We start from the raw sequence: 13,240 nt of genomic DNA on the forward strand, positions 1-13,240 counted from the left end.
AAAAAAAAAAAAAAGAGAGACAGGGAGAATGCTGTTACATGAAATAAAATACAACTTTGTGACTCACCAGTTCTCTAGCCCCTCTCTCATTTTCTGACTCTTTGGGTCCTTTGGTTAAACTCACACTATAAAGAAAACAGATGTTTCAGAAGCACGTAGGAGGGGGAAGAATAATATATATTGCTTATAAAGTATTACATAAAGATGCTCCAGCGAGTTTATTTATTGACCTACTAGATCTTTGCGGGCTACAGGATAAAAGTTTGAAGCCTCTTCATTCCACCAGGTCTGTCATAAAGAAAATCACAGTCATATGTTTTCTGTTGCAAGTTCAGCTATGTGAAATGCCCTTCTGCTAGAGTCGAAGCAGATGGATTCCCTGTCGTCTTTAAGGAAGGAAACATCTCAAGAATTTTTTTTATTTAAGCAAGCTTTTATTTGATTTTTGTTTGTCTATTGATTGTATAGTATTTGTTTTTCTTTTTTTGTTTGACTTAGTTTTATGTTTTATTTTGTGTGAAATATTGCAACCCGCTTAGATTTTTTTTTTTTTAATAGGCAGGATATAAAGGTTTTTAAAAATAAATAAATAAAAAGAGGAAGAGGCTCTTCCATAGAAAAACAGAGAATAAGGAAGGGGGAAGGCAACATAGTGAAACAAAATGAAAAAGAAGCTCCAGAACTGTCCATTCCTTTCTGAATAGCAGAAGAGGACCAGAGGGTTTGGTCACAGGACCAGAAAAACTGCCAAGCTGCCGATTATAAAGCAATGTGCGACTCGGAAGTTTTCTGCTACAGCCTTATGGATGCAAGAGAACCACAAGAAACCAGTCAGTATTTGGGGGGAAAGAATTAATTAATTTCTCACAAACTTCAAGTAGCGCCGACAGTTGCTTTTCTGGTGAACTATACTAAACTAAACCTTAGGTTTGTATACTGCGCCATCTCCACAAGCGTAGAGCTCGGCACGGTTTACATTCTACTGGTAAATAAAAACAAACAATTCCTGTACCTGGAGAAGATGTCTATTATGCTGGGGGAGGGGGGGGAAGCTATTTTTAAACTATCAGTTCTGGGAGAGGGGTTGGACCTGAGGGGAGGATGCCACATATTGAGTGGTTGTTTCCACATGCGTGTGTATGTGTGGGGGTGAGGCTGGCATTAAAGATATTAGTGTTGGGGGAGCATATCAGAGTCCTTTCCATAGGGAGCAATGATTTTAGAACATGTGCAGCCTTCCTCTTTGTAGATGGAGGCATCCTGACATGCAGTCATGCAGCTATTGTGCAAGAGGCTCTAGATTTGATAAGACCTTCTTGTAAATAGTATGGAAATTCTCTGTATCCTGACTTAGATGTGTGAATTCCACTTTCACATACTATCTAAAATCTACCTGTAAATATGTAGCTGAGGTAAAGGGGAATATAGTGATTTGTCTGGGTTTTGAAAAGCAAATTGTGTCGGGAGGGACATCCAGGCATGCGCGGATGCCCTCCTGACTGAAATGAGCAGGCTGAGGGAGGCGGGGCTAGGGGCAAGGCTGGGGCGAGGTGTGGGCGTAATGGGGCGGGAATGGGTGGAACTAGGCGTGCCTGAGGGTGGGGCTAGGGGGGGGTCCAGATTTTACATATGTAAAAGCTGGTAATCCTACACTGGGATAACCACTAGGCCAGTGCTTCTCAATCTTGGCCAGTTGGATTTTTCAGGATTACCACAATGAAGACAGCTGAGATAAATTTACATATTTTTACAAAAAATTTACATAAATTTACAAAAAAAAAATTGGAAATGTCACAATCAACAGTAGTAACCTCTTCAAACTGGTCAACGATCTTTACAATCTCGAGACAGTTACCGACAACCGGGACGAAGAACCCACACTAACCGCCAACTCCCTAACCCTAACCCTAACCCTAACCCTAACCCTAACCCTAGCCGACTTCAACTCCAAAATACTGAAACTAAGATCTTCGATAACTGCCCCTGCCAATCCCCACGGGGACTTTCCAACCCTCCAAGACAACAACAGTTCCAAACCAGACCCGGGGTCCAGAGCAGACCTAAACTGGGATCAATTCACTACTATCGATTGGCAATCCTTCAACAAATTCTATAACAAATATACCAACTCCTTCTGTAGACTAGACACCTGCCCCTCTAACGTTATGAAAACGGCTCCAATCCACTTCAAAGCAAATATGCTGGCATGGGTTAGCCTCCTACTATCTACTGGAAGCTTCCCAGCAAAACAAGGCCACATCTCGATCACCCCAATCATAAAAAACACAAAAGAACCACCCAATATCCCGTCCAACTACAGACCGATCGCAAGCATCCCACTATTCACCAAAATAGCAGAAGGGCTGGTTAATGCCGAACTTACCACATACCTTGATAAATTCAATATCCTAAATGACAATCAATCAGGCTTTCGCTCCAACCACAGCACCAAAACCTTTATAGCCTCTCTCCTAGACCACCTTCACACACTCTTCAGCCAAGGCTCCAGCGCCTTGATTGTACAACTCGACCTGAGCAGTGCATTCGACCTGGTCGACCACAACATTATCCTTGACTGCCTCACCTACATAGGCATCTCGGGCCAGGTCCTTAACTGGTTCCATGGGTTCTTACGGAACAGATCATACAGGGTATTCAAAAACGACGCCTTCTCATATAGCTGGGAGAACTCCTGTGGCGTGCCACAGGGCTCCCCCCTGTCTCCCACCCTGTTCAACGTCTACCTCACCTCCCTAGGAAACCTTCTGCAAAACCTCAAGCTCAAATTTTTTATCTACGCAGACGACATCACTATAATCATCCCGCTAACCAGTTTCACATCAGAGCTCCTTACCTTCCTTTCAAGCATACTCAATCAGATAGAACACTGGATGTTATCATACAGACTAAAACTAAACCCGGATAAAACAAAATTCTTCCTAGCAACCCCCAAAGATAAAATCAAAGACACCACAATTCAAGTAAAAGGATCCGTTTTCCCCCTTGAACAAAACCTAAAAATACTGGGCGTCACACTAGACAAACATCTATCCCTTGACAAACACACGGACAATATCGTCAGAAAAAGTATCTCGGTGCTTTGGAAACTCCGCACCATAAAAAAATACTTTGACGACACTTCATTCCGCCTGCTAGTACAATCCTCCATCCTTAGCATATTGGACTACTGCAATATCATTTACTTAAGCTCCACAAAAAAAAACCATCAGGAGACTCAAAATGATCCAGAACACTGCTGTCCGCCTCATATTCGGCCTGAAAAAATGGGAACACATCACCCCTTTCTACCACAAACTCCATTGGCTGCCATTAGAATCCAGAGTCCTATTCAAATTCGCCTGCTTCTGCTATAAAACAGTATTTGGTTTATCCCCAAGCTACATCATCCCTCACTTCGCCCTGAATCACAGCATCAAGGACTCCCGCAGAATCCAACTATTCGCCTACCCCTCCCTTAAACTTTGCCACTCTAAAAAATTCCTCGACAAAACCCTCGCCTTCCAAGCCACTAAGCTAAACCCATGGTTATCCCAAATGGCCCTCAAGGCCCCCAACTACCTCGGCTTTAGAAAACTACTCAAAACCCGCCTCTTCCAAGACCAGGATCCCAACGCCCCTTCTATCTAACAACCCCTCTCCCCTCTACATCCTTCCCTCACCCCCCCCTGGCAACTTTGATCAATTTGTTATTGAGCCGCTTGTAACCCCGCTCAACTGATGTAAACCACTTGTAACCTTGTTTAATTGATGTGAACCGCCTAGAACTCTTCCGGGTATGGCGGGATACAAAAATAAAGTTATTATTATTATTATTATTATATGTGAGAGAACTATGTTAGGTAAAGATAGCTCATTCATATTCATTGTGGTAATTGAAAACCCAACTGGCTAGATGTTCCTTCAAGAGACGGTTGAGCAGCACTGCATTAGTCCATGCCTTCTCATAATGAAATTATCAGGACCTAAAGCAGCATGGTTTTACTAGAGGAAGATTATATTAAATGAATCTAACTGGAGGCTTAGAAAATTGCTTTAAGAGCATGAGCTACTGTAGAATTGATATACTTGACATTCAGCAATGTATCTGATGCTGTCTCACAGAAGAGGCTCGTAAATAAATTGAGTCATCTGAATATAGGCTTGTAAATAAATTGAGTCATCTGGATATAAGCCCCAAGGTGTTGGAATGGATTAAAAACTGGTTGAATGGTAAAAGTGGAACATAGAATTCATTCAGAGAAAAAGGTGATTAGTGGTTCTGTTCAACATCTTTGTGAGCAATATTGCAGTGTGGTTAGAATACAATACAATACAATTTTTATTTGCATACTTCCAATATCTCTTCGAAGTTCACAGTGGTTCACAAACAATTAAATATCTAATATTAGGCGCTTGGAACTTCCCTATCTGTCCAAAAGGCTCACAATCTAGCTAAAGCATCTGAATAAACATTTACTTACATACTACTAAAGATATAACAAAAGAAAAAAGAAACCAAAATTCATAAACAACTCCAGAAGGGATAAAACGAAAAAACAAAATAGCAAAAATTAAACCAAAACCAAAACAACCAAGACAGAGTAAATAAAAATCAATTTTGAACAGTACAAATCAATGTTACTGAACCAGGAAGATCATCTCCTCAGCGGCTGAGAGCTGGGTGTCAGCTGAAGTCACGAAACAAAATTGGCCTTCCTTGCCAGTTCAAGGCAGCACAGCTAAAGCACTCATCTCCTCCCTCAGGAATCTCCCCACAGCCTCTGCACCAGCATTGCAATGAAGCAACAAACATTACAGGCGGGGCCCAACCGCCATCCAATCCCCCAGTCCACAGCCACATCACCAGAAAAGGCACCACCCTCCGTCTTCAATGGCATCAGAAACAGGCAAGTATCTTAAATTCAGGCCTGGCTTGATTGATAAATTCTGCAGTCTTCGTGGTAGGCACAACAATGTTAGCAGACTCCATGACGGCACTATCAAGCAGCCGAAAATGAAAAATCAACATGGACTAGTATCTCACTCTCAGTCATAGCATCAGTCCTCGGCTGGAAGGAGGAGTGAAATCAACTGCGATCTTCCCAAATCTCACCAACGCTGGTAATAGGGCCTCTACTAAGCAAAATGTTAATGGTCTCTCACGGTAGTATTCAAATGGCCAAAATCATTAATAATATTTTCTCAGATCATTATAGATATTAAAAATAAAACAATGAAAGACTTAAAAATAAAGCAAATTAGAAAATAATAAAGTAAACAATCAAAACAGAAAAATAAATAATAGGAGTAATGTATTGTAGATGACATCCTAATTGGATGCCATCTTGGAAAAAAAGTGAAAAGTTTGCCTTTTTACAAATGACATATCTGTGAAAATATGAACTTGAGGAGACCGACGGAAAGAAGTGCTGATCTAAGTAAGATGCAAAAAGTACAGAGCCTTGCATCTTGGGGACAGAAATTCAAGGGAGCAGCACACAATGCATCAACCTGGAGAAAGACCTTGGAAAGACCACATCTGATAATCTAAAGATATTAAAACTATGTGGAGGATCCTTTGGTTTCAAATTACTGTGGCCTGTATGTAATACCCTTGATGCAAACACAAAATTATTGTTATCCTTTGTTATTCAGTATTTGCTGGCTCCTGTATTTTCTCATCAACAAAACAGATCACATTTAGAGAAAGTGGAGTGTCTCTGTGTATAATGTAAAACTGTAATATGACGATAAGAGCCATATCTATTTCATTAACAAGATCTTGCTTGAAGAGGATGTTAGATAACTATAGTCCCCATTGTTATGTAGTTTCGGTGATTGTTCTGTAGAGCAAAGGTTTTTACAGTCACATGGGGTTGAGTGCTGTATAAATAGTGGACACCATTGTTCTACAGTTTGGAGATGTACAAGGGTGTTTCAAAAAGTAACAGCAAATTGACAGTATTTCATGAAACGAACACCCCTGGCATTTCAAGTTCAAGTTCATGTTTAATAAATTTTTATAAAATCGCTTATCTGGAATTACTAAGCGAATAACAATCCAATAGTAATACAATTAAAACATGAAGTAAACACAAACAACAGGGGAATATGACAAACCGGTACATTAGGATAAAAAGGGAAGAAATACAATCTTTGTAAGGAAAGAGACAAAAATGGTGAGTACATCAGTGATAAAGGGAAGAAAAGAGGGAGAAGAGAGAAATGGAGGAATAGTACTATATTTCAAGTTTATTATTAGGATTTTATATATCACCTATCAAGGTTATCTAAGCGGTTTAACAATCAGGTACTCAAGCTTTTCCCTATCTGTCCCAGTGGGCTCGCAATCTATCTAACGTACCTGGGGCTATGGAGGACTGAGTGATTTGCCCAGGGTCACAAGGAGCAGCGTGGGGTTTGAACCCACAACCCCAGAGTGCTGAGGCTGTAGATCAAACCACTGCGCCACACACTCCTCATATGTGATAAACTATAATGAAGTAGCTAAAAATGGCTAAAATGTAGGAGTGCTGGGAAGATACATTTTTAGAGGAAGTGTTGACACTGCCCAATAGATGGCATGGTGTGCTTAATCAGTAGGGTACCATTTAAAACTGATCATGGCCAAGACGTGGAGGGGCATAATCGAAAGGAACTTCTAAGTTCATTTTCGTCTAAGTCACAAGTCGTCCAAGTAAAAAAACAACTTAGGACACATTTTCGAAAAATACATCCACATTTTTTTTTTTTGTTACAAAAATCATCTAAGTATACGTCCTGCTGATCTGATCGTCCAAGTCACTAAATCGTCCATCTTTATACCACATTTTCGTCCAAGTCAAAAACACCTAGAACAAGCCCTGTTGGACTAGGAGGGGTCTGCAAAGTGATGGACTGAACACCCAGACATGGCACCTAAATAGTGGGGTACCTTACAGGGCATTGCTGTGAACTTTGCAAAAAGGGTGCCATGTCATCATCTCACTACAGCTCCTTTATAGGTCACGGTGAGCCCCTCCCCCAAACCACCTCCAGAATCCCCTAGACCCACTTATTTACCACCCTAATAGCCCTTATGACTGCAGGAGTTCAAGTTTCAAGCTTATTAAAAATTTTGATTTGAACGCAATATCAAGTATTTTCAATGCGTATAACAATAATAATTTGGGGGGACAAATAAAAACCATTTAAAACAATAGACATACAATCATATCCATAATGAATTGGAGATACATAAGGAAGGCAGGGATAAATTACAATTGTTAAAAAAAGAAAAGAAAAACATTGAGGGAAGAACAGCATCAGGAGGGTTATTAAAAAATTTTTTTTAGGTAAGATTTGATCTAAAAATAAATGTTTAAATAGGACTTGATCTAAAAGTGAATAGGAAGATCAATGGCCTATTTACAGATCTGGTTAGATTTAAGTATTTTGTCCTAAGATTGTTGATAGAGGAAATAAATTTTTTTTTTTTTTTAAATTATCCAATCTAAAATTCATAGGTATAGGTAACTTTTTAGTCTGCTTTTAAATTTATCTAAAGAGCTTTTGGCGCATAAATAGATTGGTAGCTTGTTCCAGAGCTGGGGATCCAAGATCGAAAAGATTGTAGTTCTTCTGGTGCCTATTACTTTCAATGACGGAATTGTCAGCAAATGCTGATCTAGCTGGGGAATATGGTATTAAATATCGATGTAAAAATGTTGGAGTATTAGTTTGCTGAATTTTGAATGTAAGCAATGCTATTTTATATGTTATTCTATATGAGATAGGTAGCCAGTGTGCTTCTTGCAGAAGAGGAGTAACATGATCGTACTTTTTAGAGTTAGTAATAATTTTTATTGCTGTGTTTTGCATGATTTGTAACCTTCAAATTTCTTTCTGTGTTATGCCTTGGTATAATGTATTGCAGTAATCCAACCTGGAGATAACCAAAGAGTCACTTATATGCCAGTACAAAAGGGGTTTGGGGGTGTATAGGGGAGTGCACATGTTTCAGTATCAATGCAGTGATTACAGGGGCTTGTGGTCATGGGACCTCCTCTTCATGGGTCCCTAACCCACCCCCAAGACGGCTTAAGACGCCTCTGTGCAGGTCGACTAGGCTTTCCTATGCCGGGCTGCCAGGTGATGATGAATTTTAAAGGTGTGATTATGATTTTTATGGGGTTGGGGGAGGGGGGTCGGTGATCACTGGGGTAGTGTGTGTGGGGGTCTGTATTATGTGTTTGCAGTGCTTATCTGGTGACTTTAGGTGGGTTTTGTGACTTGGTCTAAGTCACAACGTCCAAGTTCCGTCGATCCCAGGCTGTATAACTTTCAGTACGACTAAGTCTAAGCCAGCCCACGTCCCGCCCTCGACACTCCTGCTGAAATGCCCTGTTTAGCTATGGTCGTTCAGCAGCACTATGAAGGCCTAGGTCGTTTAGAAATACGTCCAAAACCCGTTTTATTATCGGCACTTGGACGTATTTGGACAATGTTCATCCAAGTGCCGACTTAGGTTGGTTTTTGGATGTTTTTCTCTTTTGATTATGAGCCCCTTAGCTTATCATCTTTCCACCTGAACCCACCTCTCCTCTTCCCCCATTCTTATCAGTGCGCAACCTCAGGGTCATCTTTGACTCCTCTCTCTCTTTCTCTGCACAAATCGAATAGACCACTAAAGCCTGTCTCATTTTTCTCTATAATGTCACTAAAATCCTCTTTCTTTTCTGAGCACACTTCCAAAACTCTTATCCACACTCTCATCACTTCTTGCCTAGATCACTCCAACTTGCTTCCCACAGTCTTTCACTAAACCCTCTCTCTCCCCTTCAATCCATTTAAAATTCTGCTGCATGACATATTCCACCAGTGTTGCTTTGCTCACATTCTCCTTCTCCTCAAGTCACTTCATTGGCGCCCTATCCATTTCTGCATAGTTCAAATTCCTCTTATTGACTTACAAGTGCATTCATTCTACAGCTCCTCATTAGCTCTCTTCTCTCTCCTTATACTCCTTCCCAGAAACTCTGTTCATCATCTTATCTGTATCCTCATTCTTCTCCTCTACTGCCAATTCCAGACTCCGTCCCTTCTATCATGCTGCACCATATGCCTGGAACAGGCTGCCTGAGTCAGTATGTCAAGCTGCGTCTCTGGCAGTATTCAAACCTAGGGTAAAAGCCCATTTTTTTTCGAGGCTGCTTTTAACTCCTAACTCCCCCTCATTTGTAAAGTACCCATGTCTGTTTTCTCATTCCCTAACCCCTAGTTGTACTGTTTGTCTGTTTTTAATTCAATTGTAATCTCTACTGAGCATGTTAATGTACAGTGCTAAATACATCTAGCAGTGCTATAGAAGTGATAAGTAGTAGTAGCTTAGTTAGTGTAAGATTAATCATATATTCAGGAGAGTAACCATATAACATCTTGAGAACCTCTAAGCTCAGCAATAGTGGAGTGGCTCTATCTGATCTGATCTTTATTTTTTTTTACCATAAATCAGCTTTTCTGCAGAGTTCTGCATAACTTGTAAATGTTGCAAGACTGTCTCAGAACAACCAGTATATAACGAATGATAATAATCAAACCGAGGCAGCACCAGCGCTTGAACCATTAACTGATTAAACAATTTCTTAATACGTTAGAGCTGTCGCAGTCTGAAATGGACTTTTTGAATTAATTGTTTAACTCGGTTGTTCATTGATGTACTTTTGAAATTAGTGGGATTGCTTTCCTAACTGGGATTTCCCCTAGACTGCTTAATGCAAGAATGGCACTACAATTGCTTAGGCCATGATGGCAAAACTACAGGCTGGGACTGGTTAAATAGGTTTTTTTTAAAAAAAGAAGGTGATAAATCAATTGAGGGGGTAATTTTACCTATATGTCTGTATAAAATAGTCCCTAAGTAAGAGCCTACTTGCCCTCTTACATTAGGTATCCTCATATACTATAAATTATCCTCAAAATGTGAGATACAACTTTGGAGATACATTTCCATAAATGTTCCCTTGTAGGAAACAGAGCTACACTACATTTCTTCTTCTAAATATTACAATTCAGAAAAAACAAAACCTTTGGCAAATAATAGTGAATAACCACCACATTTTTCTTCTTGTATTAACACTGCCTAGAATTGCATCCTGGATTAGAACAGAGGCTTATTCAACCACAGCACCAATGAGAGATCTCACAAGGAGAGGGTACCTAAGGGCAGTAAATTAAAAAGAGATGTAAATTAGCTTCATCTTTTCACCTGCTCTCTAAAGAGTTCCAGTTTTCTGCCTCAGAAGAAGCTTCCAGTTTCTTTGGCTGGTGCATGGTATTATGGTTTTCCTCCCGTGTTAATTTTGCGCTGCAAGAATGTAAACAACTGTCAGTAAAGTATTCCTAACTTGTCAGCATTGCAATCCATTATGCTACAGAGGCTACAGAGGCAGAGGGCTATCTGAGGCAGTCACAAACTAATTCAAATGACTTCGTAAATCCATTTTGTGGATGAATAAATCATCACATTCTTTCCTCCTATTGCATGGTACCTACTCTTCTGCAAATTGTGATTGTACCCCAAAATAAATACACCTGATAGAGCTAGACTAGCTGTGGGGTCCCCAAGACAGTCTTGGGAAGCCCTGGGTTAACTTCAGGGTTTCAAACAATCCCTATTGCCTAGCAGATTTGCTATCTAGGTGTGTGCAACACAAGTTTATAGACAATTTAGAAACTCGTTAAAAACCTCTCTCTTTTAAAATTATATCATGGCCTTAGAAATTAATTTATTAGAAATGGATTTATTTTGTAATTCCTGGGAATGTCTGGCTTTGTACTGTTGTTAACTGCTTTGAGCTGTAGCCTGTAAAAGATATATGTGGTATACAGGTACAAGGATTTTGTTATGTAATTGCAGTTGTAATACTGGATCACACTTTAGCTTCAAGCCTCATAGTAAGAGTACAGTTAAAGTGATAGGTTCCAGAGTAATCTAAGGAAATACTATTTTACAGAAAGGGTGGTAGATGCATGGAATAGTCTCCCGGAAGAGGTGGTGGAGACAGAGACTATGTCTGAATTCAAGAATGCTTGGGATAGGCACGTAGTATCTCTCAGAGAGAGAAAGAGATAATGGTTACTGTGGATGGGCAGGGTGTCAGGTCAAAAGCGCACCGGGACAAAGGCGCGCCCAGACAATTGAGCGCAGCGTGGAGGCACGCACCGCTCTAAATTACTGTTTTTAGGGCTCCGACGGGGGGGCATGGGGGGGAACCCCCCACTTTACTTAATAGACATCGTGCCACATTGTGGAGGCATTGTGGGGGGTTGTAACCCCCCACATTTTACTGAAAACTTCACTTTTTCCCTGTTTTTAGGGAAAAAATTAAGTTTACAGTAAAATGTGGAGGGTTACAACCCCCCAAGCCCCCCCTAACGCCGGCGCGATGTCTATTAAGTAAAGTGGGGGGGTCCCCCCCACGCTCCCCCGTCGGAGCCCTTAAAACAGTAATTTAGAGCGGCGTGCGCCTCCGCGTTGCGCTCAATTGTCCGGGCGCGCCTTTGTCTTTTGCGCCGTTGTCTATGAACCGGGCCATTTGGCCTTTATCTGCCATCAAGTTTCTATGTTACTAGCTGGGCAAGTATAAGATGATTGAAATATTTGCTGGACTCCTCAGATTTTGGTACTGCTTTGCAAACAATGATTTTTCCTGTTCTTTATTATTGCAATTCCCTCTGCTATGATTACTGGCTGGTACAGCTTACTCATTACAGTTGGTTCAGAATGTCTCTGCATGTCTTAACTGGTTGCCAATGTATACAGAGTATTACCTCTACTCTTGAAGCATTGTTTTGGCTTCCAGTTGAGGTGTGATCTCTGTTCAAATTGTTAACATTACTCTTCAAGGACAAACATCACTTTTAAGTACAGAAGGCAAACTACAAAAGGTCTTGTCCCTTGTGTGGCCTTCATCCGTCTGTTCAGAATTTGCTGGAGATTCATTTAATGAAAAATCTGTGATGTAATGTAATGTAATTTATTTCTTATATACCGCTAAACTCCGTTAGGATTCTAAGCGGTTTACAGAAAAATAGACAATAGGGTGCATTAAAATTATAAGTAAAATAGGTACTTAGAAATTCCCTTACTGTCCCGAAGGCTCACAATCTAACTAAAGTACCTGGAAATCTCCTCCAAGGCAACATTCATTTTCAGTTGTGGAATTTTCTCATCTTCAAGGGGAATCTGATCTTCTGGCATTTATTTATGAAAATGCTTATATATCATTACATGGCTCAAAATGGTTAATAATAAACAGAAAAAAATAATTAAAAAAAAATCTGTTTTACCCCATACTACTCAAACCTTCCCTCACACCCCACAACCCAGCTCAACTCTCCAGAACCTATAAGCCTAAAAAAAAACCCCTCTCCCACAACAAAAAAATAGGGTAAGACTTTCTTCTTGCAGGACGACTTCTACATTACTCAGTGAGGGTAAAAGGTGGCTTTTTAATTTTCTACAGAAGTTTTTATAATTCATAAATCTTCTGGAAGTTTGTTCCATAATCTAGGAATCACCTAGAACAGTGGTTTTCAAACCTGTCTTGGGGGGACCCCCCAGCCAGTCGGGTTTCAGGATATCCCTAATGAATATGCATGAGAGAGATTTGCATATAAGGGAAGTGATAGGTATGCAAATCTGTCTCTTGCATATTCACTAGGGATATCCTCAGAACCCGATGGCTGGGGGTCCTCTAGGACAAGTTTGGGAACCACTTACCTAGAATATAAAGCTCTACCTTCAATCTGAAACTGAATCTGACTCACTGAGGGAACTCCGAAATAGCTTCCTTGGCTTCAATGCATCTACCATTTAGGAAGTGGGTCAAAACTTATTTTCTTCTCTGTTTTTATCTGATATATAGATTTTGAGGCAACACTGATTTACATCAGTGGTCTCAAACTCAAACCCTTTGTGGGGCCACATTTTGGATTTGTAGGTACTTGGAGGGCCGCAGAAAAAATAGTTAATGTCTTATTAAAGAAATGACAATTTTGCGTGAGGTTAAACTCTTTATAGTTTATAAAACTTTCCTTTAACAGTTAAAAGGAAAGATATATAAACTATAAAGAGTTTTACCTAATGCAAAATTGTCATTAACTATTTTTTCTGCGGCCCTCCAAGTACCCTATTTTTTTCTGCAGCCCTCACATTTAAAGTTTAATATCTTTTCTTTCTCAAAACTGGCACATTTCA

At 40.2% G+C, this 13,240-nt stretch overlaps 1 protein-coding gene across 5 annotated transcripts in view; it reads right to left on the reverse strand.

The window, feature by feature from the left end:
• Positions 1-13,240, reverse strand: part of GRAMD2A (GRAM domain containing 2A) — a 66,020-nt gene that overhangs the window by 30,843 nt on the left and 21,937 nt on the right. For all 5 annotated transcript variants that reach the window (XR_004536987.1, XM_033920638.1, XM_033920636.1 and 2 more), the window contains exons 3-4: positions 10,247-10,345; positions 68-125 (exon numbers count right to left, since the gene is read on the reverse strand). Coding sequence is in view for 4 of the 5 variants with exons in the window: in XM_033920638.1 (XP_033776529.1) it covers positions 68-125; positions 10,247-10,311 (123 nt within the window). In the remaining variant the exon portion in view is untranslated. The remainder of the gene's footprint in view (positions 1-67; positions 126-10,246; positions 10,346-13,240) is intronic.

This window comes from Geotrypetes seraphini, chromosome 14 (assembly GCF_902459505.1).
Source record: "Geotrypetes seraphini chromosome 14, aGeoSer1.1, whole genome shotgun sequence".
NCBI lineage: Eukaryota > Metazoa > Chordata > Amphibia > Gymnophiona > Dermophiidae > Geotrypetes > Geotrypetes seraphini.